Source organism: Passer domesticus, chromosome 4, assembly GCF_036417665.1.
Source record: "Passer domesticus isolate bPasDom1 chromosome 4, bPasDom1.hap1, whole genome shotgun sequence".
NCBI classification, from domain to species: domain Eukaryota; kingdom Metazoa; phylum Chordata; class Aves; order Passeriformes; family Passeridae; genus Passer; species Passer domesticus.
The window spans coordinates 52,196,458-52,223,518 of record NC_087477.1 but is presented as its reverse complement, the minus strand read 5'-3'; the positions used below and the strand labels follow the sequence as shown (position 1 = coordinate 52,223,518).

General features: G+C 41.7%; 1 protein-coding gene and 1 long non-coding RNA gene across 2 annotated transcripts in view; one reads left to right on the top strand and one right to left on the bottom strand.

Moving 5' to 3' along the window:
- ENPP6 (ectonucleotide pyrophosphatase/phosphodiesterase 6) overlaps positions 1-27,061 on the top strand; it is a 31,904-nt gene that overhangs the window by 1,152 nt on the left and 3,691 nt on the right. The window contains exons 2-6 of the mRNA XM_064417855.1: positions 9,772-9,951; positions 15,960-16,071; positions 20,298-20,439; positions 21,337-21,516; positions 23,778-23,915. Of these exons, the coding sequence (XP_064273925.1) occupies positions 9,772-9,951; positions 15,960-16,071; positions 20,298-20,439; positions 21,337-21,516; positions 23,778-23,915 (752 nt within the window). The remainder of the gene's footprint in view (positions 1-9,771; positions 9,952-15,959; positions 16,072-20,297; positions 20,440-21,336; positions 21,517-23,777; positions 23,916-27,061) is intronic.
- LOC135299205 (uncharacterized) lies at positions 548-26,927 on the bottom strand. The gene is made up of 2 exons (XR_010361246.1): positions 25,112-26,927; positions 548-3,368 (listed from the first exon to the last, which is right to left on the bottom strand). It is a non-coding gene; the product is annotated as an uncharacterized LOC135299205 (long non-coding RNA).

Genomic DNA, 27,061 nt, shown 5'->3' with positions numbered 1-27,061 from the left:
GCTACGCTAAGAACTTATTTTCAGTCAGCAGGTCTGTTTTGGCAAGTTCAGCATTAAATTTCTTTTTAAACTTAGTAGGTTTTTTGTTTTCTTAACTTTGCTACAAGTCCTCATATCTGTAATAATTCAAAATAGCCAAATAGAAAAACAGGATTTTTGCTTTTCATCCCCTGCAGTTTTTCAGAATGTCCAGGGGAGGCTTTCTGAAAATTGAGAGGAGAGTCACAGTTTTCATGATGCTGATTTGCTTTTAATCTTTAGTGGAAGACACGTAAGATTATGTGGAGGATTATAGTGACACTAGGAAGGTGCAGAGAGTAGAGCTGGGCCCAATTCCTTCAGAGTCAGACACCAAAGAAGCAAATGCTAAATAATAATAAAAAAAAAAAAACAAAACAAAAAACCAAAAACAAACAAAAAAACCCAACAACAAAACAGGTTTGGTTTTGTTGGTTTGGTTTTTGTTGTTGTTTTGTTGTTTGTTTTGTTGTTTTTTTTCCTGGAGTTTGTACTTGGATTTTTCTCTGGAGTTAATAAATAAGCAGGCGTTTCCAACCAATGAGAAGGTGTAAGAAAATCTATCCTCTCCTAAGATATGTGGCATCTTCTGCTATTCTTGGAACAATGCAGTGCCCAGTGATTCATATACTGCTTGCTGGGAAAGCAAATAGCTGCCATTGTAAGACAAAAATCTGACATCAGCTGTGCCCAGTTTGTTTTGAAACTGCTCAACCCCTTCTTCCCCCTCTCTCTCTCAAGAGAAACAGTTTTCTCTTGCTCATCTCTGATCAGAGAAGAGTATAAAACCATCACAGGGTTGGTTTTGATTCTTTTTCCTTATTTGCTGCAAATATATGAATGCAGAATAAATGTCGTGACAGAAAACAGAGGTGCTCCACTCCAGGCCATGCTCTTCAGGTGTACAGAGGCAAACCGACCTAACACTTCATAGGTGCAAAAACAAAATTGGATGGAGCTGTTAAAGAAAGAATAAAAGTGAGTAACATTTCACTCCTAACCACATTTAGTCATCATTCCTATTAAGTGTATATACATAAAGTGAAGTCTATTATCAGCCTTTTGAAGAGTTTTGAAAACCTCCTACTTTGTACTCAAAAAGAAGTTTTGTTGTAAGAGAGGAAACACCACTACTGGACTTTGCATATTTTTAGAAGAGTCCTGCACCTCAGTCTGAAGCAATAAGGGAATCTGGGAGATGAAACTCAATATTCTTGCAAGTCTCCCAGACTTTACGATAGGAATATCAATGCAAATACAATTTAATTGCAAATAGCAATTCACCTCCCTAACACATGAGTCACAGTAGTATTAAGTAGGTCAGGAACCAATTGAGGACTAAGTTTAGGTGATGAACATTGCCCAGAGGAAGATCTAAGTCTGCCCTTGAGCCCTTGGGGTGTGAGTTAACCCCATGACTGTGTCTTGGCATGACAGCAGGGTCAATCCCATAGCAGCACTGTTCTTACCCTTTGGGGCCGTGGTGCCATTTCTACTGAGATTTTATGGGATGGTGGGGTTAGGAGTGCAGAGCATGTGGCAGATGTAGTGTTAAGCTGTGTTCAGTCTGCATCCATTAAATTTGCAAAGCTGGGACAGGTTTTGGAGAAAATTCAGCATGGCAGGGTGACACAAGTGTCATGCCATAGTGACCTGCTTAGGGAGTGGCAAGTTACTGTTTCCCTGGTGCTGCTGTAGGGGCATGGGGAAGCTTTCATCACATCTCACCAGCCATGCAGCCCCTCTGCTGCAGGCAGACACAACGGCAACTGCTTTTATTTCTGTTTGTGACTGGGATGTCTGGGAGTTAAATGCTGCCATAATTTCTTCTGAGAAATCTGGAACAAATTATTCTTCATGTCTTGTCCTACACTGCTGTTTCAGGAGATGCTAAGAAAGTCACATTTTAACTTCCAAAACATTGTCTTTGTGGTATATTGGAGTCCTTCAAATCAGTTTAAGAAATTGCACATTCCCACCCCTGGCTTGTTCATGATCATGATATCCCACTTTGGGTTTTTTTTGTTTGTTTTGGTTTTGTTTTGTTTTTTTGGGGGGGGGGGTTTGTTTGTTTGGTTGGTTTTTTTCAAAAATTTTTTTTTTGGTTGGTTGTTTTTTTTTTGTTTTGGTTATGGTTTTTTTGTTGTTGTTGTTTATTTTAATAAATAATCTTGTCCCCTCTTTCTCTACTCATTCACGAGGCATTCATTATGGCTCCACATCTATTCAGGAGCATTCATGGCTGCCAGGTCTTGGACAACACGTGCATAGAAGCGTTGTAGTTTGTGACTTGCCTCTGTTCATTCTTGTGAACAAGGCCTTCCCCTTCACCCCACATCCATGCAACCTTCATGGTTGACTCCAGAGTAGTTGAGTTGTTACCAAATGAGAGATGTTCTCCCTTGTTCCTGTGGCTTTGGAGGAGGAGAGGACTCTGCCCCTCAGATGCCATCACTGCTGGGACAGGTCAGTCTCCTCAGACATGAGCTCACCTCCTCCTCCTGCCCAGACCTGCAGGCAGAGGTTGTAGAGATCAGCAGCATCAGCTCCAGTGCTTCCCAGTGCAGGTGCCAAGTAGATGCAATCGTGATGTTGACCAAAAGCCACATATCTAAAAGCAACTAACTCACCTATGCTAATGAGGACCACACCCCTTTCTGCTGAGACGAGGTGTTGGGTGAAGCACTGACGCAGCAGGACAAACAGGGTCCAGCCTGGTGACATTTTGGAAGGAAAGCATGGGAGGGAGATGACTTGCTTGTGGTCATGCAGTGCTGCAGGGCTATGGCAGAGCTCTTCATGGGTCCCCCTCCTGCTGCTGTTAACCTGTGGGAAGATACTTGCTGGAGCTTCCCCAAGGCACACAGAAAGCCTCAGCCCAAAGCCCAGAGCCTGCTTAGAGGTCTTTTCCTTTCCTCTCCCAACTATGAGAAAGAAAACCAGAGCATAGAAAAATGTAAAATGACAAAGTCATTCAGAGTTTGGGATGAAGCTCCAGTCTTCCTGCACCCAAGGCATAGCATCGGAACTGCTACTTGCTTGAAGAAGCATCAAAGATCCAAATCACGGCTAGTGCAAAGGGTTCTCACTGACAAGCAACCAGAGAAGCTGTTTTTTTGCAAAAACCTGGTGCTGTGCAAGGTAGCTCAAGGATTGCTAGCTTAAAACCCAACTCTTTGAAAAGCAGTCTTCTCTAGCAACTTCCAGTATGCTGTGTTTCTTAGTATTGGCTTTTACTGTGGCAGAAAGACTCATTTTTAGGTGGTTGGGCTGCTCTCTGAGCTGCTGGACTGAATCCTTCCTGGTGTGCTGGCTCTCCATGGTGCAGTTACAATATTGCAATTGTTGACCTGAAAAACATGAAATGGAGAATTAGGTAAATGGAGATGTTGCAGCTGTGACAGAGCTTTTGCAGGACTCGTTGTGGGCTTGGCAAGGGAGGCAAGAAGGAGTCCAAATACGTCTGTTCTAAAAGGCTCCCTCAATCATACTATGCGCTGTTTGTTTTGGAAAGGAAGGAATTAAGACCACAAACCATCTTGGGTTGTTATCCTGTGGGGAGTTTTTAATTTTTCCCTTTCCCTGCTGTGGCCTGGCTCTGTAGGGAGCTCTCATGCCAAGTTCAGTGGAAAGTCTGAGGTCTCCCCTGTAAGCACTGCAAGCAGGAGTTACTGCTTCAGAGCACTTCATGCCACATCTGTCAAGAAAAGCTGCTCATGCTCTGGCTGGGTCTCCCTTACCTGACAGCCTGCAGGTGTTGGAGGGGTGATGAAGGACTCCCTGCAGCACAGCTCTCCTGAAGTCTCCCCCAGCTGAGAGCACTCAGTGGCACCTCACATTTCCAGCCAGCATAAACATGAACAGCGAGTATCACATCTGAGATAGAAATCCAGAAAGGATTTCTTTTCCAAGATCATAACTAGAAATTAAGTCTTTCTGGCAGGTCTTCCATGTGGATGTGCCAGCTGCCTGGTCAGCCGTGTAGCCCCACAACCAAGAGTCATGTTTCACTTGGCCTCCATGGAAAGCAAAGGGAGCCCCTGATTGCAGAAAAGGGTGGGGAGCTGCTTGGAGAGGAGCCAGCAAGGAGCCTCCATGTGCCTCTTCGGACAGGACCTGATCTTAAATAAGTGGCAGAGGGGCTGTGAGGTCCCCTGAAGCTTGAGGGGTGGAGGAAAAGGTAGACCAGAGGACATTTCAGTCTCCTGCACCCGGAGTGAGGGCTGTGGCCTTTGCAAGTATGCCAAGACTCGCTGTAACACAGTGATGACACATTTGGGTGTTGTCTAAAATACAGGGGTGGTGTGTGGTGTTTTCTCAGCCACTGCAGCTCACCCCTACATTTGCCATGACCTCTTCCTCTGCATAGCAGTAGGGAATGGGGTGACATGGCAGAGCTCCCACGGAGAGGTGACATCAAGGTCCACTCTGCCAGACTGAAGATTTCACCCGTCTTCCATGTTTCAGCAATCTTCCCTTCACTCCTCAGACTTGATGTTGGCATACTTAACTGCTGAGGGGCTTTGGTGGGTGATGCCGAAGTCTAATAAACAATCTATATCTGTTCTCCCCTGAGCACAGCAAATCAACATACACTGCACCCCATTTACTCCATGTTTTCTGGGAGAAAATACCCCTTGGGCTCCCAGCCCTGGAATCCCCTGCAGTCTGGCTGATGTGCACACAATAGTATATTCACTCTTTACTGTGAGAGGTTTCCTGATTAAAAGTACAGCAGCTCCAGGCTCCTTCCACTCAGTACCTGAAGGAAGCCCAGCCTGGTGGTGGTTCTAGTGGATGCCCCTTTTCTGCTGCACAGTTAATGGCATCTTGACTCCAGCCTGATCCAGAAAAGGATGCTGACAATTTCTGTTCAGCAGTTAAGCAAGTTCTTAATTATGTAAACGATACCTGCATGTTTTCTGAGGCACAAAAAATGGAAGGATAGGAGTACAACAGGGAAGTTTATTACATACACATGAACTAAAACTATCTTTACTTCACTGTCCAAGCTTAGAAAAAGTCCAGAAGGACACAAAGTGCACAATGAGTGACAAGGGAAAATGACTTTTTCTTCTTGGTCCTCTCAAACAGCTACAGATGCCAGCAGCAGCAGAGATTTAAAAATTCTGTTTGTGACATAAAGCTCTGAAATCAAGTATCTTCCTTTTCTTGGATTCATTAGCTTTATATTTCTAAATTTCTGTGCTGGGAAGAAGCAAAAGAGAATAAGCTGTGGTAATACTGCTAACTGGCAGAGAAAGGGTACTATCCCAGCAAGAACAGACTGGAAAAGATACTAGGAACCGGGAGGATTTTTTTTCCACATTCTTCCTCTCATTTTGTTTACTCACCATCTGCAGAAAGGCTGCTATGCCAAGCATCAAGATTTTTCTCTTTCTCACACAAAATATTGCAAAATTTGATGTTTGCTTTCTACCAGTTAAAAAATGGAAACACTTCTAAAATATAGAATAGGAAGTTTTTTCTAACCCAAGTTCACAGCGCTACAAATTAAAATATACAGTTTTTTCCTCCTTATTAGCTACAATCTCACAGCTCACAACTAGTGCACCTACTGCCAGCTGTTAGCTAAGTAGACATTCACGTATCAAGATATTTCTTAGCCCAGAGTAAAGTCACTGCCAGAGGCTCATCCTCTGTCTAACTGCAGGCAGCAGCTTTGTCCATTGTTCTGCCCAGTGCTTGGAGCTTCAGTGCCCTCAAGCCACACCCAGCTTGGGGGTTCAGGGGTCTCAGAGTGGTCCCTGAGTCCACCACAATTCAGGAGAATAATCAACAGCTCGGAGTCCTGGCTCTCCAGGGACACAAGACCTGACTTCCCACACAAGAAAGCATCTGCAAAGCCTCAGCTGGATGATTTATTAGCAATTTTTGTGCACCCCAGCCCTGGCCCCATGAAGAAAGCATTGAATTAAGAGTTTCAAGCTGTTACTAAATGAATCCCCTTTAGGGGAAAAAATAATGCTGTGTATAGCAGAGATTTTTTTCTCTGCTTTTTGATGTGATTCTGGTTGAATTGTAAAGTTTTGCCTGACACAGGCTAAGGTGTTCATACTTTGGCTTTGTCTGATATTAGAGGTCATAAAAATTTGGAAAGACTTTACCAGAAAACTCCTTTGGAACATGAATTGTCCATGCACATCATGTACAAGTACTGTTTTTACTGGGGGGGGTCTGCAGATGGCAGGGCCACTTTGCCCAGGGCAGCATTCCCCTAAGACTTCTCATGAGTTCTGGCCTTCTCCAGGCTACTTAGGGTTTAGCCACATGGGTTTTGTTTTTACCCTGTGGTCTTTCTCCTCAAAGCAGAGCAGGTGAGACCCATCAGGGGAGCAGTAGAGCAGTGCATATGTCAAAGCTTAGTTCCTGGGGACAGCAACTGCTATATCTGCTCCAGAACAGGAATATGGTGCTGGTGGCTTTTAAGTCCTGCTTTCTTCATCCTTATGGGAGGCAGCATGAGCAGAGCAGAGCATTTCCCAAGGCAAGTCATCCAGCTGTTTGCATGGAGGAACTTAACTCTTCCCCAGACTGTATAGCCCTGTGGCAGCCTGTGCTTGGATCTGTCCCCCTGACCCTTGTCCCTTTCCAGAGAGTGGGGACATCGTGGTGGGACACGAGCGGAAAGGTCTCACCATAGCAGCAAGGCATATTTATAATATTGCATAGTACATTTAGCTAAATGCATGTACTGATGTTCATCACCAGATTGTGGTGCCTTTGCTGCATTGGCTAATACACACACTGTGGGTTCTCTGGTAAATCCCATTTGCTCAGTGCAGAGATGGCAAATGCCCCAGGAGTGCACACTCTGGTTTCCAGATCTCACAGGGTGCACAGCACTCAGCGTTACTGTGCTGCTGCTGTGGGTGGCCCAGTGGCTGTGTGTTCTGCTGTTTTTTTAAATTTCCTCTTTGTTTTGCAGAGATTCATTTGAATGCTGACAAAAGTGCCTGGAGACATGGGAATGTGCTTCAGACAAATGCTGTATGAAGTGTAGTGTCCAAGTAAGCTGTAGCATGCAGACTCGCAAATGCTTTTGCTGGCTCTCCTCCAGAAGGATACAGCAGTTATCATATTCTTGGGAACTATATCCTCTTTGTTTTCCTCTCTTACTTGAGGAAGGAGTTATTTTTACTACAATTACAGCGAGTTTAAATAGTGACATCTGTATGGTGAAATTGCTTTCTGTCCTGTTTCTATTTTTGAAACTCTTAAGATAACATTTGATTACAGAGGAAAGCTGCAGTAATGGACGAAGTAATAAATTCTGAAAGTTACGGTGACTCTCTAACACCGTGTTGCGGTTTTGATAATGATTCAAAAGAAGTACACCAAAAGTAGTTTGGCTGGAGAAAACAAGTGAAAATGGGATATAAAGAAAAAGGGTTGGATGGGTGACCCAAAAGAAACTTGAGAATTGGCCTTAATTCTGTGTACGAATATCCTGGTGGGAGGGGGCAGGGACAGAAATTCCAGTTATTCCAGGGCTTTTCAATCTAGTGAGCAAGGCTCAGAATAGCCATGGTTGAAGATTAACAAAGGTCAAAAATAAAATTAGACATCAGGCATACTTTTGAACATTGTTAACTGATGACAAATATTGGGAGGTGCAACCGAAGGAAAAGGTTAATTGCTTGATTATTGATATCTTCCAATTAGGTCTAGGGTCTTTCTGAGACACAGGTCTCAGGTAAGCAGACATGAATGGCATTAAATGGTCATGTCTTTTGATGTGTTGCTCACATGATCTTCTTTTCTGACCCTGTGAACCAGGGATGTCTGCAATGAAAACTGATGCCTTGTAGTCTTCTAGGCCTCTTTTTCAACAGTAAAAAAGGGATTTGGAGTCCATAGAAAACTGAACTAATCTAATGTGGAGAACAGAACACTGTCCTCTGTGTTAGTTCAAACAGTTAATTAAATTTCCCAGCAATACTACAAAGAACAATCTCCAGTCTCTTCCTTAAAAAAGTGGACAAACAGCAGACTTTAAGACCTATAGGCTCAGTAGCAGCTAGAGCTCATTAATTCTATATGAAGACTACACTATATATCATACAGATCCCTAATATGTAGGTTTCACACTGACAGAGTTTCAGCACTCACCTGTAAGTTTCCCAGCCTGGCACAAATTGCCTGCTGCAGTTTATCAGGTTGATAGCTGCTTAGGAATACGTGGACTTCAAGAAGATAAGGTTGTCCTGTAAATTGTACTGCTGTGCTTTTGATGCACTGTAGAGACATCCCTTCTATCTCTTTTGAGACTTACAGAAAAGAGAGCACGTGGCAGCCTGAAGAGAGCAGATCACTGCCCATCCAATCCACCAGTTCTTCTCTATTAAACCTATTTGGGTTAGTGTTGAAAAGTATTGACTACCACAAACTGGGACCACTTTTTTCCTCTGGGAAGGAGGAAATGTTCTGCATAATTGAAATACTTTTTAGTAGGGAAGGAGAGTTCAAAATCCATTTCAAGATCACATGACCCCGAAGTATACAGAGTCCTCTGCTTGAAATGACATCTTTTCAGAACAAGAATACCAAGGTTATTTCAGGTCTGATCACCACCCTCAGGCTCAAAATAATCAAAGCCTGTTATCTGGATTCCTGTAATAACATGACTCATCAGGTAATGAGGACAGTGTCTATCACATGCTTCAGTCATTGCTTTTTAAGATATGTAAATAAGGAACTTCCAGTACAACTTATTCTTCAACATTTCTTTTCTCATTTCTATTAATTCATATTCAGAATAATTATTAAAATAGAGCATCTTCTCTTCTGACAATTGCAAGAAGTAGATATCTCTCAGATATTATATACTAATTTCTTGTAATATTAAGTTGCCCATGAGTCCCTCAGTACAGTAAGAGGCTGAACACGTCTAATGAAATTATTTCTGTGCCCACAAGCAAGAACAAAGCATGATCATTACAAGAAAAAAAAAGAAAAATGAACAGAAATGGAAAATAAAAGTAACATATAAATGTGTTTGCCTAGTTTTTGCCTGTTTGCAGAAAACCAGTGTGCCCTATGGATAAAGGAAGAAGAAACGCAAGTTTCTCCATTTTTGTTCTGTGTTTCTAGATTGTGCTCTTATCACTTTCTGTTCACAGCTTGCTTCCCACAGCCCTCTGGTTGTGAGTGCTGATGGGTATCTTAAAATGGCCTCAGACTTGGCAGGTGTTGTGTGTGTAGAAGGAGCCAGGTGTCAGCCAAACATGTGGCACCCACGGGCTGCTGCTGACAGAGTTTGTGTGTGTGGCTGGGTTTGAAATGTTGAGCAGGACGTGGGGTGCAGGGTTTGTTCCTTCTGGCCTCAGCTGTCTAAAATTTGGCTGCCCGAAGCTGAGAAAAGGCTACCAATAACTGAGAGTGTATGCACCTCTAGACAGTTGAGATGCCTACCTTAGGGTGGCATGAATTGCTTTCTAGACATGACTCTTCTTATCTGATTGTGAAGGGAACACAGGGGCTGACAAACTTTAGCAACTAACTGTGGGTGTCTGCACTGGGGGATTTAGTAATCAAACTGGAGCACCTCAGTGAAAGCTAAGAGTCAAGGAGATTTTATGAATGGTTGCAAGGTGAGAGATCCTGGAATTCAAGACAGGGCTTTTCAGCTGATTTGCTGGATGATTCAGTAGTAGCAGTGGTGGTGGTGCCAGCATCCTTCTACTGAGGAACACCAGTCTGATTGTGCTGCTTTTTTCTCCACTCTCGAAGGTCGCCACTGCGAGGTCCATCAGATGACTGGAAACTACATGTGGGACCAGAAGGCAAATGTATCATTTGATATTGGTGTGAACAAAGAAAGCCTGCTGCCTCTCTGGTGGAATGGATCAGAGCCTTTGTGGGTCACAATGATGAAAGCTAAAAAGAACGTTTCCATGTACTACTGGCCAGGTTAGTATGTGAAGAATTGCTACAATGCACCTTGACATCTGAGCACTCCATATGCTGTAGGAATGGCTCTCTAATACAGTTCTAAAATACAGATAGGAATTGTGTGTGCTTTACTAACCAGACATAGAAATGAATTAGCTTTTCTTTGGTCATGATAATTTCTATGTGCTGAGAAAGGAGAAGACTGAAGTGTCACTAGAGTCAGCTTTCCACTAAATGCTAGTTTCAGGAGGGTGCTGTCTTGAAAATCATCCCCCCCCTCCATCAACTGCTTTTTCCTCTCGCCCACCTGTAACTTCTGCTATGCTGAGTGGTTGCTCCGTGGATGATTCACTGTCCAATCAAAGTTAAATAGTAATCACCCTCCCCCAATGCTTCTTTGGTTTTAATCTGGAAATTAGTAGCTGATTGCTGAAGATGATCTTCTCTATGAGGACAAAAAAATCCAGCTGAAAGCAAAAGATCCTTGTCTTCTGGTCCTCCTTCATTGTTAATTCATCTGTGGTCCCAGTTGGTCTGAGTCTGAGCCATTCATTTGGAGGGACTTGGCCTTTCTGTTCTTCATTTGTTAGATACTGGACCACTGAAATGTGTAATAATGAGTCCTTTTCAACAAACAGAAGAATTGTATCCCCTTAGGCTATATGTTTAGGGACTCACATGGAAATAGATGTTCCAGCTGAGCAACCAGACCAAATCCCTTGCAAAGCACCCAGATTCTCAACTTTTGTACTTTCTAACTGCTGCCTACCCTAAGCAGGCTGCAGATACCCTCAATGTTCAAGTGCAGGCTGGAGGACCAGAGAGCTGCCAGAAGAGCTGTACTGAACACAGCCAGTGCCAGCAGGGCAGTGGCAGCTGACTCACGCCATGGGCTCCTGGCCAGCTCGTCTCTGCATCCCAATGCACGTGTGCCTGGCCACAGTCTTTCCATGCAATGTGGCTAAGGGTGTCCTGGCAGAAAGCCCACGATTCTAAGGAATGGGAAGAAAGAGTGAACCAAGATGAAAAACATTGAAAAGCCATCCAGAGTGCTTCTACAGTACTGAAAGGCAAAAAGGTCTGAGGGTGACAATATTGCCTTATGGACTCAGAGGCAGTCAAAGAGTTTACATCAGCCCTGAAAAAAGGCTGCTTCCTACTGAAGATGCCTCAAGTGATCTAAGAACAAGGCAAATAGTAGGATATAGAAATTATAGAAGAATGTAGGAATTCTTCTAAAAATTTACAAAAATATCTCTTTCTGTAGATTAATCATTTTTAACTACTATTGTAATTGCTCTCGATAGGTATAATTATGTACTGAATAGATGTAACAGCCTACAGAGAGCTGCTGAAATCCAAAAAAACAGTATCACATTCTATGAAGTGCCTTTGGACTTCACCTAGCTTCTTCATGTTGCCCTTTGAGTAGTGTTTCCCAGGGAGAAAACATATGAGGTGTATACATATGTATCCCTGTACATATATGTATACTCTTCACTCTGCCTGCAATTTCTAGCAGAAAATTGCAAGGAACAAAAGAGGCCCTCTTTCCCCAGTGCTTACACTCCCAAGTGTACGCACAGAACTCTCTTATGACACAGAGGGGGAATTTTTGCATGGATCTGGCATTTTAGCTGTGGACTGTGACATGTAACTCTCTCTATCCTTAATTATTTATCTGTGATGGCTGACCTTTGGCAAAGCCATCAGTGCTCCAGTTCAGCAAAAACATGAAGCACATGTTTATTTTAAGGGTACTCGTGGTCTCAAAGGACACATTGGCCATACAGGGTCGGACACAGGAAGCAGAGAGAAATGTGGAACTACTAAACTAAAATGCAAGGCTGCAGTAGGACTCCAGGTATAACTGGGGTGAACAGAAGTCACTTCAGATGCAACAGCATTTGTTACATTTTCCCTATATGGTTTTTTCCCAAGCATTTTCTTGTTCCATAGCAAGGACAAAATCCTTTCTAAAAATTCTATAATTTTAAAGCTTAAATTCTTAACAAGCCATTTGAATGGGAAGCAATACCAAACAAAATCAAAATAAAACCAAAGGTGAGCAGAGGTCCCACAGGCATTTGCACTGCATATGACCTGCTATTAGTGATTAGCTTTCCAGCCTAAACATAGATACACTGCTGCTTAGTAATGAATCATGCAATTATGATAAAGACCCAAACTGGAAAAGTTTGGGAAACTCTTAATAGGAACTGCAATATATAGCCAAATTCATCATACTTTGTTCTGGAAGATGCTGTTTTCTCTTTAGCTATTAGTAAAGACAAACAAGATCAATGAACCATAGCAGGAATGCATTGGAAATGCCAGAGTGCTGATTGCCAAGATTAACTTTTACCAGTGTCATCTCCTCCTCAGAGCCAGTTCCAAGATTTGCAAAGTCTGAACCCAAAATCTGCTGCTTCATTTTCTTCCCTAAGTTCCCCTCTTGTGTGTAGTCACTGCCTGAAGAAATAAAATCCAGACCCCAACACACAGGAACACAGAACAGGAAAGCTCTCGGATGCAAACAATCACACAGCTTTATCTGGGAGCCTAACATAAACCCAGCAAAGAGAACCCATGGACAGAATGCATCTGAGATCTCATGAGTCTAGAAGCAGAGGAGCCAAACTATCGCCATGTTGGGAGTCCCAAACGCCACTTCTGCCAAAACATAAGGCCTTGCCTTGTAGGGATGTTTTTCTCCTTTCTTCATGCTCTGTGTGGGGTGAAAGGCACACACCTTTGGACAGGCTGCCTGTCCAAAGCATTGCAGGTGGAGAATGCCCAGAGGAGTGCAAGAGCATCCTGGTCAAAACCTGACCAGGACCACTGTCCTCACCCTCAGCCCAGTAAGTGGCGTCATCCCAGATGCTCAAGCTCCTTCATTTTCCAGCAGCCCATGCAACTACTTCAGCTGAAGTGCAGTGACAGCTTCTCTAAATACTGAAATGAGGGACACAGGGGGGAAGAAAAAAGACTCTAAACTCAACTTTTGCCATTTAAACATAATATTTACCAGACCATGGAGCTAGTTTGGAAAGGTTTCAAAATCTTCTGTTATGACATGAAGTGTCCAACTGTTAAATAAATGTTTAGAAATGTAATTTAAAGCTGGCAGAGATTCAGGTCTCCATGTCAGATAGATAAAGAGGGGTTTATCACTCTGAAAGAAGTCCATATTCCTGCTCCACTAGTTCAGGTTTTTAAATAAAGGTTTAGCATCATACAAAACTATGCAAAGGTATCTAGCATTACATCTTAGTAAATACAGCTTAACTATTTGTAGTTTAACCAAGAAAAACTTAGCATTCCCTTTGGCTGTCTCCAAATCTGTTTAGATTTTCTTTCCCATAATATCTAAAAGAGAAAATTTATCATCTATCCTGGCCTCTTCCAGAATGAAATTTAAATATTAAAGGGTCTTTGTAGCCAGTATTTTGGACTTGTAATAAGCCTTAACATTGAAAACCCTAATTTAAGTTCTATTCATCATAGAGGCTAAAAAAAAAAAAAAAAGAAAAAAAAGGAAGCACTTGGTGTCTAAATTATTTCAAATGGTACTGTCAGTGAACTGCACACTTGAAGACCACTATTTCATGGCCAAAATTATTAAATTATTTCTAATTGTTGCTACCCTGTAGTCTTTTACATCATGCTCATCATTTGACAATCTAGAAATAGCAAAGATAGCTCAGAAACTAAAATATCTAGATTACCAAGAGGTTAATGCTCCCAGTTAAAATTATCTCATGAGTAATTCTGAGGAAAGTTATTTCAGAAAATTACAATCTGATGTCAGTATCTGAAGAAAAAAGAGGCAAAATGATCATATTAGTCACTGGCTATGAGCAGTTATCCAGCTGAAGTTAAACACAAGGTATTTCTAACAACTTTGCAAATGCATTCTTAACTTCTTGCCTGGTTTTGGAGATGATATTGAGCCAGACTCAAGTATGAAAAGAGAAATTGGCTCAAAGTTCCAGTTCAGTCCTGAAATACTAGCAAAGCCCATAGAGGACAACTACATCCCCTCTAGCATCTGAGGTAGCTGAAAGCCCTTGTTTTGCTCTGGTAGCACTCAGGACATCCCACAAAAGACTGGATCTCTGTGCCCTCAGGGTAGGGGCCTTGCAGGGTATGACTTTAGGCCATTCATGGAATACATTTTTCTGATGATTTGGTTCAGTATCAGCATGGACCCATCTCTGCTGCACAGTGTAATTTCTTGGGGATGCTGTGTGCAGATGTATAGGAGTTTTATTGTGGGGTGATCTAGACAGTCAGCTCTTGTCACATAATCTGCTGGCTGTTTATCCAGGCTGCAGACAACTGTCATGGTGGATCATGGTGGAGAGATGAACACTGAGGTATTTTCATGCAAAAAGTGGAAGATTAAATCATATGTTTGGGGCAACAGGGGAAGAATGAAAAGTAAGCACCATCCCACAATTTTAATAGAAATAAAAATTGGATGTAGCTTCAAGAGTAGGCAAATGTGTTTTTAGAGGAAAATAAATCAGTTGACTACATTTGATGTTTATTATTGCAAATAATTAATTAATCATAACAGATGGGGTCCCTTGAAACACACAAAGCATGTGGAGACCTGGAAGCTGCTATCACAGGCAAAGAGACTGAATCTGTCAAGTGTGCTATGGCCCTTTAACTTTTGGAAAGGATAATTTCCATCTGATTTATCTGGCTTTCTGCAAATTATTGAAGGTTTTAAAAATCTCCTAAGCTTAAACATTTAAGTTTTTCTAATTTTTCACTCCTGAACTATCACGTCAGAAGACTCCTAGCCAGCTTAGCCTGTGAGCAGTGTGCTTTTCCCTGCATCCCAGTACTGCACTTGAGTGATGTGAGCTCATGGGAGCTGAGATGCAAGACTGACAGACTCACTTTATTGAGTGTCCCAGTAAGCAAACCACTGTAAATCACTCTGATTTACAGTGCTGTAGCTCTGCTTGCTCTAGGGCCCTCTCTGTACTTACACCTCCTTCTCACACTCCAAGCAACAAGTCAATATATGACAGTCCTTAATGCATTTCACTTTCCTCACAAAGGAGAAGAGAGGGACCCAGATGTACAGATTCAGGCTTTGGCTTAGAGCTGCCTTTTTGACCAGACTGTGCTGCTGTATACAGAGGCGATTTTGCAAAAGCTAGGGTTTTTTTGTTTTGATTCCTCTTTGTGCCCCTTGTTTTCTGATGTATTTCTGAATACATCAGAAAACATCTAACTGTGATGGGAGGACTCTGGGGTTCTGGAATGATAATTTGCATTAATCCAGTGTTTCTGGAAGCATATTTCTTTTAAATATTAATATTATTCAGCAGCATAGTAACTGGAGAGCAAAAGGGCAAAGAAACCTCACAAAAACATGTTTTTCTATGTTCAGGGCCATGTTCTCCTGTAGGATTTGTTGCCATAAATTTTTGGGCCACAAAACAGACTTTATTTTGTAAGAAAGGCTGCAAGTTACCAAGAGAGTTAATTGGTTTACACTGTTTTAATAAGACCTCCTGGGAAACAGATATAATAGTGGAGAGCCAGTATCACATAATAAAATACAGTTTATAGAGGATATTGCAATATGATACAATGTGCCTAACTGGAAAGTATTTGCTGACATTTCAGAGAACAATATCTAAATCTTTTATGTTGGAAGCCTGGAAATGAGGCTATATGGCTGCAGAAATTAAAATATAAACAAGCTGGTGATTTAGGTGGAAATGGTCTGCCATGAGGGAATCAAGCATTTTATTGTGGGTAGGTCACACAGAGACCTTCCTTTTAGACAGGGAAATAAAAGGGTCCAATGTACAGTTTGCTACAAGCACTTGTCAAACCAACCTCTCCCCCCTTTTCCCTTGCCAACCACATGGCTTCCTGCAGGGAAGGCATAAGGTAAGTAATGTCACAGGGAATTTACAGACCTGAACTGGCACACCAGAGTGTGAGGTCTGTGATCAAGGTGAAATAGCAGAGCTCACCACATTTTTTGCTCGTAGGTTGCGAGGTGGAAATCCTTGGAGTCAGACCAAGTTACTGCCGCGAGTACTTCAGTGTCCCAACAGACAAAAACTTTGCAGATGCCATCAGCGATGCCCTCGAGTCTCTGTGGTATGTCACTAGATTTTTGCAGTGTGGGGTTTCTTCTCTCAAGGACAAATCTTTGGATTTACTATCAGGGAAATTTTCAGGAATGAGCTCCCAGGTATGAAAATGAGGGCCGAGAGTTCTTTATAGCATCATCATAGAAACAACAGAAATAGGTCCTTACATTAAGAGTGGAGGGAAAGATGTGCTCCTCTGTTTCTGTGTAGGCTGCAACAAGGAGGAAATATCCTGACTTAACTGCTGGTAATTTGCTGTTTCAAACAACTTCAGGATGAGCTTGTGCATGTCTATTCCTGCAAGAATATGCTTGTATTTAGAGAGGGAATTTGGAAAGTCTAAAATTCAGCTCACATGTTTATGAGAGTGATGCTTTAGCTTTTTCTTCATTTTAGAACATCTCAAGCCAAATATTTTTGGAGATGGCATTAATTTTGTGCAAATATGGGAATAGAATAGAATAGAATAGAATAGAATAGAATAGAATAGAATAGAATAGAATAGAATAGAATAGAATAGTTCTGTTGGAAGGGACCTACAACAGCCATATAGTCCCATATAATGGGAATATATCTCTCAGACAACTCCTAGAAAAAGTGTATGCTCCAGACCCAGCTTTCAAGTTCCGCCATCTCTCATCCAAACATTTACAAGAGACAATTCCACTAAGGGTGTAAAATCAGGGAAGACTGCACCATCACATGCAGCACCAATGCCTTACTTTGGCTACAACTAAGCTCCTCCTCTTAAAGCCTTGTTGGTTCCATAATTAATCCAATCCTAGGAAACTCTTCTACTTCAGTACTTGCAACTGCCATAGCAATTTGAATCCAAAAAGTTTTGTATTCAGGTGCTGAGAGTTGATTGCTCTTGAAATAAAGGCTCCAAGATTATGAGAGCGCTGTTGGGGAAGTTGCTCCCCGTTGCATACTGGGTCCTGCTGCACAGATGCTCACAATTAAGTGTTGTTTGCAGCATGGGCTTAGACATCAGGTTTCTGAGACTATGTGAGAGGTTTTATCCTGAAATTATTTAGCTTAGATTTAAAGAAAGTTACCCACATGGGACATGAGGAAGGCATATGTGTCATAGGAGACTTTCTGGAGCTTTTGCAATGCTTTTAATTCAGTGAATAAAATAAGGGAATAGAAGATGTAATACAGACATGGGCTCTGACTTTTGGTGGAAACCCAGAATTACTGTAGAAAGATTTTTGATCTGGTATCATTTAGGGATGGGTCAAGATATACTTGAAGCTTCTTGCCTGGTTTCTGTGAAGCACAGTGTATAAGGGTGCTCAGTGGGTTTTTATCAGCTCTATAATTGTAAACATGGTTAAAAATGAGGCACAAACTGTTAAAAGTACCAGCCCTTCAAGCTGTTATTTTGGGTAGCTGGAGAGTTTCAATAGCTAATTCTGTCCAAGCCACAAGGCTGCCTGTTGCTGTCTGCGGTGGAAAGGGAAAGGGACACAACAGTTTTGGTGGAACAACTTGCAAGAGGTGAAAGCTGATGATTTCAAGAAAAGTGTAAATCCCTGCCACCAAGATGTCACAAATAACAGCTACAGTCTTTTGAAGTGCCCAAATCCTACAGATCATCCCAGTGCAGCAGGAGGTCCTGTCGCTGGTGTCTGTTTACACACCATCCCTGGTGAATTTCTTCCTGAGTTCTTTTCCTTTAAACGAAGTGCCCTGTCTCCAACAAGGTGGGAAAGAGGAAAAATGAATGATCTTAGATAAAATTAATAATCAGGTTTGGGTGTAAATATACAGGGACTTAAAGAAAGGAGGGTAGAGAATGAACAGATTAAAAATCTGGTAGGTTTTCCTTATTCTTTCTCTCATCCTTCCTCTTTGTTTATTTCTTTAAGATTTAGAAGAAGAAGTTCCATGCTGCTGTGCCAGCCCATAAGAAGTAAAGCCTCTGAAATGCTTTTATTGCAGTCATATTCATTTAGCAGGATTTAGCATCTCCAAGTAGAAGAGTCTTCAGCTTGTCATCTATATCATTCACAAGTGCTTTTGCCTTTTGAAGCTGTTCAAAGGCTGGCAAATGCAGTGTGTTTCCTTTCCACACCCTAGGTAATTGGAAAAGCCCATTAGGCTGAGGCTGTCCTTAGCTATACGTGAGAAAACAGCCTGTGGCAAGGGCAGTCTGCTGTCTGAAGCAGTGTCTGGAGCTCAGTAGCCCTAATGGCAGGTATTAGTAGTTAAAGAGCTGCACTTGGGCTCCCACCATTAGCAAACCTTGCAGGGACTCCAGGGTAGAGAAGTACCTAACTCATCAGGGACCCACTGAGCTTTTCTTGCAACCAAAGGAAATCATCCTTCAGCAATATACTCCAGTCTTTTCAAACAGGTGTTTCAAGACCACTATTTGGACCAAGAATATTCAAAACAAAGTCAAGCATCTGTTTTTGGCAAGTGAAACTAAAACCTCCCTTGAATCTTTTCAACAGCTGTAACTTATGGGCTGTTGTAATCTACCTACCTTCCTGGAGAGGTGTCATGAGGTCTGCATTGTACTTGCAAAGTGTGCTGGTCGAATATAAAATACTTTTTGGTGTTGCCATCAATGCTGTCCAACTTTCTTCAGCATTCTTTTCTAAGTAATTTATATGGAAAGTTACTGGTGATGGAAGGAGACAGGACTAACAGAACACCTCTGTCCCAAGACAGAATACTTCTCCCATGTAAGCCATGATAAGGGTTTTCTTAGAAAACTTAGAAAACCCTTTTTTTACATAGAAAAACAGGCAAAAATGGAAACAAAGTCAAGCCCCAGACATGCTGTACCAAATCCTGCAAACTCGTAAGCACGCTGCATTACTGGAGCTTGTCCCATTGAAGTAATTAAATATTCTTCCTTACACTGAGCCCTCATGGAGAAATCTCACCACAACCTAAATGAGATAACTTGTTTTATGCAATAAATCTCTGTCTTAGCTTCTGTCTTGATCAAAATGATAATTTACTTACAGGTGAGAAGACATAAATTAGTTTCAGTAGCTTATAATACAGGTACTGCAACAGAAGAGAACTATTTCAGTAGGTTCAATGACTGTGTATGAAATAGAGAAATTACAGGGTTAAACTTTAGAAAACAATTTATGCCTAATACAGATGGAAAGTAATACTTAAAATTAAACTGGGGAGAGGGGAGCGCCGCCTCATTTAAATTATTTTAAAATCTTGAAGAGTGAGGAACAACACTGTTCTGCAGGACCAGCAGTGGAGAAATTCCCACCCCAGCAGACATCTTCAGCTTCTCACAGGACTGCTCCTCTGAGGCCTTCTACAAACTGAGAAATGCAAATGACAGACCCTAATTCATTCACTCAGTTCCTCATCTCTGATTTGCTTCTTCTGTCCCACTCATTACACCAGACTACCCAGGTGCCTTTAATCAGAGGTGCTGGACTAACAAGTCTTTCTGTAGGGATCTTCATATGGATGAGAGCATGTAGTATGGATGGCATGCTCTGCCATATATTAAGTACAGCACAAAAAGACTGGGTTTGGGTTCAGGAGTACAGGTTTGTGATTTTATCCACACAACTTCTCTCAGGGAGTTTTACAGTGAATAGTAAAGTGGTTGTGAAAATTAAATTAAGCACTGATGTGTGTGCTATTCCCACTAATGAGGCTGAGAGCAATCAATACAGAAAAGTGCGATCAGCTAAACTTGTGCAATTCTGAGATTACCTTAGTTTCCCTTGCTCATGCTCCTGAATAAAACCCCCTTCTAAAATCTCATCCCAGTTCATACTGCTTGGTGTTTTGTAAGGCAGAGCACATCCTGAGTTGACCTCTGTGGTTTGGAAGACCTCACACAGGAGAAAGCCAGAAGTGCCAAACTTTAATTAAAGCACATTTGACTGGTAATTCCCATAATCCTTTTAATAGGGGCATTCAGCAAAGAAATCAGAATTTCTTTGTTATTAAAGAAAAAACTGCCTTCCTAATTCAAAGAGGTTAGTAGAGGACTGCCAGGCCAGCCTGCACATGGCAGTTTCCACCTGCTGCCTCTGATGGAAGTCTCAGGAAAACTCAGGAGACTCCGGGTGTGAATAATGAGCCCAGCAATGAAATAGGTGGTAGGACAGCACAGGCTGGAAGCAGAAAACGGGGTTTTGTGGCTCTGCATGCTTGTGAAGAAAACAATGCCAGCAGCCATGAGGTCTCCATGTGTGTCAGCTTTTCACTCCTTGCCCTCTCTCCCACACCCAGCAACAACAGCGCCGAGATGGCCGCAGTGTACTACGAGCGCATCGATGTGGAGGGCCACCACTACGGCCCTTCGTCCCAGCAGCGCAAGAACGCTCTGAAGGAAGTGGACAAAGCCTTGAGCAACATGATCTCACTCATCAAGGTGAGTGGCATCCATAAACCAAGCTCCTGGGTGCCTTTGGAAAAGGCTTTTAAAACTGGTCTTTGTGGCACTGATGAGAGCCTATTTAGCACCTGTAACTGAATGCAGTGGCTGTAAATTTTTATTTCCTAAGAAACAGACTACTGAGTTCATGTGAAAGTCAAGGCACCATTACCCTGATTATTATTTTCATTGATGGCATTATAACCCTCCTGGTGGATTCACACCAGTAGCCTCAGGAAGCCACAAACCAATATACATGTTGCTCTGTTTACGGCTTGTGCTGCCAGCTGAGCTTCATTGTAGTCAAAGGAATCAAAACTGCGTTTCCTAAGGTTTGTGGAATCAGACTATTAACTTTTATAGAGGTTTTTATGACAGCATTCAGAACTCTGTACTTTAAACTTGATTTTTAAAAAGTATTATTGAAATGATTTTGCAGTGAGAAAGTCTTTTGGGTAAATGGCAATTCAATTATGAATATTTCTGACAATTATAAATGTATGTTGGAGTTTTTATATGTTTCAGTGAAGAGAGGAATACGCATCTTCAATTTCACTAAATATTAAAAGCTCTAATGCTAAGTGCTCTTTTTTGGGAGGGAAAGAGAGAAACATTCCTTTCACAAGTGTTATTATGGCAAAATTGCTGCATGGCCTTGTTTTGGAAAAACTTTGGTGCTAAGCTCTCAGACTCTTCCAGAGCAGCAAGTAAAAGTGGATGTCCACCATTATGGGTGGGTGGCAAAGCACATTGCAGGACATTCATGGACATGATCCTTCTGGTTAACTTCCACAGAAACAGTGGAGGTCAAAAGGTGATTTACATTTTCCAGCAGGCACAGACAGTGCAAAGCTCTTACATGGCCTTAAAAGTTGTCATGCAATTTCTCCACAGAGAAAAGGCCTTCAGAATGATATCAACGTCCTCCTTTTCTCTGATCATGGGATGACAGACATCTCTTGGGCAGATAAAGTGATTGAGCTGAAAAACTATATCAATATGAGTGATACCATACAAATGAAAGATCGAGGTCCTGTTGTGAGCCTCTGGCCAACTCCAGAGAAGCATGCAGAGGTGAGTACAGCCTAGTTGTACCCTCAGTTTTGTGTTTTCTCAGTTTTTATGCCAATTGTGTCTTCTGCTTTCTCTTAACATCCAAATACTGCTCTCAGAGATATGTGCAAAAATCAGCTCTTATCAGGAGTCAGACTTGGATGCTGTGACATCCTTGTGATGCTGGTTTCCGAAGGAAAGTCACACCAGGCAAACTAAGAAGCATGAAATTTCACTGTTACATGGCAAGGACACATGCTTTTAAACCCCACCCATATTAGCTTCTGATAAATACCTAAAATATTTTAGGATTTTATATATTTAGTCAATTTATTGGCACTCTAGCTAGTATGTTCAAATCATCTGAAGCAGGTTCAGGCATTCATATTCCAGTAAGCTCCCACTGAGGAACCAACTCCATTAGACCAGAATTGCAAAAAAATTTTTTTTTACAATATTGTTCTTGGAGGAATTTTTGATGAAGCATGTTGGAACCATAAAAGCTCAATACTAGAACTTCAGGGTTTTGAGGGATAAATTAAAACAATAGAGAAAAGATTTGAAAATCACTTGAAAAGAGTGAAATGTAATTTCTCTGACTAATACACGAGTACATTATAATTTAACCCAAAACTAATGCATGAGAAGTCATTACTGCTGTCCTCAGAACACAGATGAGTGGATGTACAAAATGGGCAAGCTGTTCCCCAGGCAAATAGTTTTGGTTTCTACATTATATTTTATCCAGTTACAGTATATTTTAGCCTGTGCAATTTTTTTAAAGGGAATATTTGCTGATCTTTGCACCCAAACGGTCTCTGCAGGAATTGTGTCTGTGATATTGTGAGCATTTCAAATTAGTGCTAGAACTGAAAGTTGTCTTAGGGGTATGCATGAGCAATTCACTGGAAGTGCATCACAGGGGATCACAGCATTGATATGCTTAAGCCAGAGCTCCCTGGTTTTGTAGGCCAGACCTTCAAACAAGGGCAAGTTGCAACTTCACACAGCCATGGGGTTTCATCTGACAAAGCTCTTCAGCACATGCTTCTCTCTCATTAAACAGCCTAATATTCCTAAGGAGAATAAAGTACAATGCCTTATACTATGGTTTTGTTTCCTTCCTTCATTTCTTTTCAGGATTTCTTACTGGAGGGCTGCTTTTTAAGCAAAATAAAGTTGATTTTCAGTTTCCCAATAGCTAGATTCTCTATTTCTAATGAATTTTAAAGAGCTATGTTTATGAGTTGGAGTGTATTATAATATAATGGTTATCATCTCTAAGAATTACTCCATTTCAAAGCACCAGAAGTACTGGTGACCACTCTCTAGCCTAGTCATGGTGGAAGGAATTGTGCCATCACACCCTGGTCACTGTCTTTATGGTCACTGCATATCAGTGCACATATCTGGCACACATATACACACACAAGGGTGACTTAACTGAAAGGTTAGTGAAGAACCTTTCATTCTTTGAAGAACTGAGCTATTTATTCATGAAGATTATTTATATTTAACTTGTTAAAGAACAATATAGAGTCTGGGAGCTCCAATAGCTGCCTCCTCTGTGACATATTAACATATTTTCCAGGCATTTAAAATCTATTTTCTGAATAATTTGTGGTGTAATGACATTTGTGTGATTATATTCCAGACAGTACAATTAATATTAATAAACCACTTGCATGGCACTGTGCAGATTCAAAGCTGCAGGCTTTGGCTAATTAATCTCACATCAGATAACTAACAAAGCAGATAACTGAGCACTATCAATCCCTTGATAGTGATTGACTGGGTAAGAGTAAGAAACACAGGTGAGGTGACATTCATTCTCCACTCAAGAGCACAAAGAGGGAATGAGTTGCAGATGCTAAAGACAATATCTCTTTTCCACACCTGTCCACAGTCCACGTGGTGCCTTTGAGTGTCTCACCACTTCACTCACTGCCTCCTGTGGAGGTGTGGTTTCTCCTGGTCTGTTTCTGTAGGCTGGTACACTCACATGTATACATTTGTGAGCATGTGTATTATAAATATACATAATACATGAATTCACACATTTCTACGTGTTTATGATCTGAGTTTTTAGAATCCCCTAAACCACATAGGCAGGTTTTGTCCGGCCATGATCTTGGGACAGGCAAAGTCCTGGTGTGAATGTGCTGATGATTAGCCATTACAGGGGATTAGCTATTCTGCAAATCCAGGTGTTTCCATGTATCCATTAGTGTATTTATGATCTTTAGAGCCATATAGTGTCCTAACATTCATTTGTTTTGCAGATATATCAAAAATTGAAAGCTGTGGAACACATGGATGTTTATAACATACAGGATATTCCAAACAGGTTTTTCTACAAAAAAGGAAAATTTGTGTCTCCACTAACTCTCGTGGCTGAGGAAGGATGGTTCATAGTAGAGGTAAAGTATAGAAGCAAAATACTTAGACAGGAGTGTGAAAAGGAGCAATATATTGCTGATCACCGAGTTAAAGTAAATGGGCTGACTACAAAACTAATGTCAAATTCTGCTGTGTGCTTAAAAGAACTTAAAGGTATTGCAGCTATCATAAAGGCAGACATTTAAATGGTCAAGATGCCTCTTCTTTACTGTCATAAAGCAGTAGTTCTTGTAAAAAACATTATTGTTTCTTGTGAAAACACTCCAGTTATGTTGCCTTACTCTTCTTCCCCCCGCCCCCTTGCCATCTACCTTCATTTCAGGCACAAAAAGAGTGTTTCCATTTCAAGTCCTTATTATCCCTCCATTCAGCAGTACCTTGTGGCAATTTTTCTTTCTGCCTGGCTTTCCTCTCATCAGACTGTCCTAAAAATGCCCCATTTCTCCAAAGCCCACCAGTCTCAAAAGGGTCAGACAGGAGATTTACTCCTCAGAGATTCCTGGTGCACACACTGAAAACCTGGGAACTTGTTAAGCAGAGAACCCAGACATGAAGAGATTTTTTATAGTAACTTATTTTCTTACTATGAATTGTTGTTGTTACTTGTGTCACTACCGGGCACCTCCACATTACAGATACTAATTGCAGCTCAGCACAGCTCAGAGGGTGAGACAACTGTGTGTCTTCTAAGGAGGTAAACTGAGCAGTGGTATTAAGTGATTTGCCCAAGGCCACACATGAAGCCAGCAAGTTGGCAACAGAACCATGGAGTCCTGAGTTTCTTTTGTGTCCCAGCATAGTCAGTGTACTTCACTGCCTTTCAGGTTATTGTAACTCAGCTGAGCATCTTCTTTCATGGCCTTCAGAGCTACTGCTCACCAAGCTTTGCTCAGGCCACACTACAACATTTCTCACTAGCCAACATGAATTTAGCATAATAGTTTCTACAGCTGAATAAAAATGCACCTTTAAAAAAACCTGAATGCTTTTGAATACAGCTGGGTGAGTACCACATTTCTGATTTAAAAAAAAAAAAAAGTATAAAAAGCCAGAGTTAAGATTTAGACAGGTGAAGTAGGAATCTGAAACATTTTCTCCAAAATTATTTTTAAAAAATACAACTAAACTCTCTTGCACAAAAGTTCAAAATAGAACATTTTTACATATTCTGTAGAAAACAAAAAAGCACTTTAAAATCATTGAAAGTCTGACAAACCTTAATAACAGTGCAGCAAACACTGCTGCTATGATAATTATTTCTGTCTCTCTGCCCATTCCTTCCCATTGTTTCCAATTTTCAAGAATGTCCTCTCATTAATGCTGTCAGATTTTCCTTCTCTTTGGTACATTTTCATTATCTGTGAATGGGATATGAAAATGAAAGTTTCCTGTCATATTTTTTCAAAGAAATTATTGAGCCTTCTATTATACTTCCTGCCCAAACCACTGAAGAGAGGATGTACAGCTCTTCCCTGTCATGCTCCCAGGGTTTTTTAACTCTCTGTTTGCTAGTGAATAGCTAAAAGCTGTTTGAAAAAAGGGGATTTTGTTGTTGGTGGTGGTTTTTTAAAGAGATAAAGGGGTGTATTTGGAAAGTTGTTTTCCTCATCATGAAGCATAGGAACTGAAGCCCATCTACATTTTGGTTAAAGCAGGATGAGGAGGGATTTCATGCTGTATCAAAGCTGATCTGCTTATATGACCTTGTTCCCTTCACACAAGTGAGCAGTCCCCATCCTTTGGGCCTAAGATCCCCCTGCTACTCTCCTGTGTGCAACAATGGTCTTAGGGCTGCATGCTCGCTCTGTACCCATCCCAGTGTACTTGCCCAGCATTTAGAGATCAGTTGCAGCAGATTTTCTAAACATGCACATGCAGGGAAAACTCCATCGTTTGCAGTCTCAGATATGCCTGTTTCAGCTTTGACAAGGATTGCTAGCCAGGCTTAGTCTAAGTATGAAAAATTACATCTCAGATGAGTTCTCCATCCCATTTGGACTTGCCAGGCAGGCACTAGTGTGCTGCCAGTGTCCTGGCCCCAAAGAAGCCCCAGGAGTTTTTGGGGTTTGCTGTAAGGCAGAGCCCGATGCTCCAGAAGGGCAGTGCTGGGATGCTTGCACAGTCCTGTCCCTCAAGCTACTGCCATTAGTGGTTCCATTTAATGAGCTCTCACTTCAGCTGCAGTTCTGAAAGTTAGTAGTATGTTTTCTGACTCAACTAGCACCAAAAATAATGGTAATTGCTGTGCCTTTGCACATTCTGTTGCAAGTAGGTGTCTCCTGATGTCTGGGTGGGTCATGGAAAGCACACTATCTCCTCCTGCATTTGATATTTCTGGGGAAGCAGCTGTGTCCAGGACATCTGCTAGGACCATGGAGGGGTGTAGGTATGGCAGTGTCATGATGCTGCCAAAGAACCACCAGAAATTTAAAGTGACTTCACCTGTCTGAAGCTAATGCTGGCAAATGCTGTGCAGGTTGCCTGATGGCAAGCAACACACTAAATCCCCAGGATTCACAGGAAGCTGCAGCATAAGGAGGGGCTATGGCAGGAAGAGGAGAAGGAGCCGGTTTTCTTCTTGGCTTGCTCAGAGCAGGGAAATACATGGGGGCAGGAAAAGAAATTTGTTAGCTAAAGTAGTTTCATTTAATCTGGAACAGATTACCCAGAGAAGCTGTGAACATCTCTCACTGGAGATGTTCAAGAACTGTCTGGATGCAATCCTGTGCAATGTGATCCAGAACAACCCTGCTTGAACAGGGAGGTTGGACCAGACGATCTACGGTGATCTCTTCTAACCTGACCCATTCTGTAGTATTCTGTCTCAGGTCAGAGCCAGTGTTCCCTGAAACAAATCTCATTGCTTTAATACAAAAAACAGGTAGGGAGAAGAAGTAATAATTAGAAAATATCTAGTAGGGGTGATATTTGTATTATTAGGCTGACTAGTCAAATGGAACAAAAAATTACTTATTTTTTTAGGGTGTCAATGGCATGTGGGGCAGAACAACACCCCAGTAAACCCGTGAAAGTGCATGGTGCTGGGTGGGAGAGCAGTGCTGCAGGATGGGGAGAGGGCCAGCACCTTCCTTACACATGTCACATACCACCGTGGTACTTTGTGCTTGTGGCAGAAATCTACATGAGTTGTCCTCCCCTCCCTGTG